General features: G+C 33.3%; 1 protein-coding gene across 1 annotated transcript in view; it reads right to left on the bottom strand.

Moving 5' to 3' along the window:
- LOC107596603 (cytochrome b-c1 complex subunit 2, mitochondrial-like) overlaps positions 1–966 on the bottom strand; it is a 9,008-nt gene extending 8,042 nt beyond the window's left edge. Inside the window, exons 1-3 of the mRNA XM_016287360.1 lie at positions 947–966; positions 350–542; positions 193–257 (exon numbers count right to left, since the gene is read on the bottom strand). Of these exons, the coding sequence (XP_016142846.1) occupies positions 193–257; positions 350–542; positions 947–966 (278 nt within the window). The remainder of the gene's footprint in view (positions 1–192; positions 258–349; positions 543–946) is intronic.
- Between the last annotated feature and the right edge of the window lie 486 nt (positions 967–1,452).

Here is a 1,452-nt window from a genome sequence, read left to right as displayed (position 1 = left end):
ATATATACACCATATATATTATGCCAGTGGTTCTCAATTGGTGGGTTACAAACCAAAAGTGGGTAACAGATCTGTTGTGGTTTTGAGCAGCAAAAAACAAAAAGGTAAACTTGGGTCCTAAAGCAAAAGCAGTTGAGAACCACTGTATTATGATGTTTAGAAGAAACTGTTCTTTGACAACGATGAACTGACCTTAAGCTTCCGCCTACAGCTTCAACACCGCGGCAGATCCTGAAGGCAGACGCTCCCTTGGTTGTCTGGAATCAGCAATATAGATAAGTGAATGCTAACACAGTCACTGCTCACTAGCAATACAGCGGTCAAACACAGAGTCATGATGGATGTATACCAGACTGGCAGCCAGACGGAGCAAGTGTGTGACACCGAGGTTGTCCATCGTCTCATATCGGCTTCCGGCCCTGACGAGCACACCAATCCGAGAAGCAGGAGAATAGTTTTCCAAGGAAGCAATCACTAACCCACTAGGCAATTTTGTAACCTGGAAGAGACCAAAAAAAAATAAAAAATGAGTGTAATTCCACCTTCCAATTTGTAGCAACTGGTTACTAATGTGATTGTTTTCAAGTTAAGCTATAGCTGCAGGGGCATAACAAATTATGTATTGATCAAGTGACTAATGATATAACGTATCGATGCAATGCGTAAAAAACATATATTTTTGAAGTATATACACACACACATACATATATATATATAGAGAGAGAGAGAGAGAGAGAGAGAAAGAGAGAGAGAGAGAGATATATATACAAGCAGATTGTTTGACCATTCTAAAAAGGTGTTGAATTGTCACTGAGCTGTCATCAAATATTTGATTAGTTTTAACTTAAATTTTCCTTTTTTATTTTATTATCACCTGTTTTATTGTTCTGTAGAAATGTATTCTTTTAACAGCTGGAATATCTCATTTTGTTGTGGATGTTCCAACTGGAATATGGGATTTGCCATTTTCAAAGTTAATTTAATCAATCAAAAAAGTCAATTTAATGTTTGTTATATTTTGGTTGCATTTGTGAGTTAATAAAAATGCAACCAGTTATGTAAAATAGGCACATACTATTGTAATATTAATACATTGAATGCAGGCCACTGAATTTAATGAATTTGTAATCGTATTACAGCATGCTAAAGCAGATATTTGCATTTTAATTCAAAGTTCCTCTATAAACACACAATTAATATTAATTTGTCTAAATATCAAGCAAATACCTAAATAAGCATTAATACAATTTCGATTTTAATAATGCATTTAATTTTAGTCAGGTTTAAACCCATAAACATTTGATAATACACACAACAGTTGGGCTGTTCCTAGAAAGATATTTATAATGCACAAATAATGTTTGAAATGCAGCTTAAAGAAATTTAATTCACATATGATTTATAATATTTTTTAAATGAATAATTAGTTAATTAAAAATGTAACTTCATCCT

This window comes from Sinocyclocheilus grahami, unplaced genomic scaffold (assembly GCF_001515645.1).
Source record: "Sinocyclocheilus grahami isolate Dianchi unplaced genomic scaffold, SAMN03320097.WGS_v1.1 scaffold221.1, whole genome shotgun sequence".
NCBI classification, from domain to species: domain Eukaryota; kingdom Metazoa; phylum Chordata; class Actinopteri; order Cypriniformes; family Cyprinidae; genus Sinocyclocheilus; species Sinocyclocheilus grahami.
This window is presented reverse-complemented; position numbering and strand designations above follow the sequence as displayed.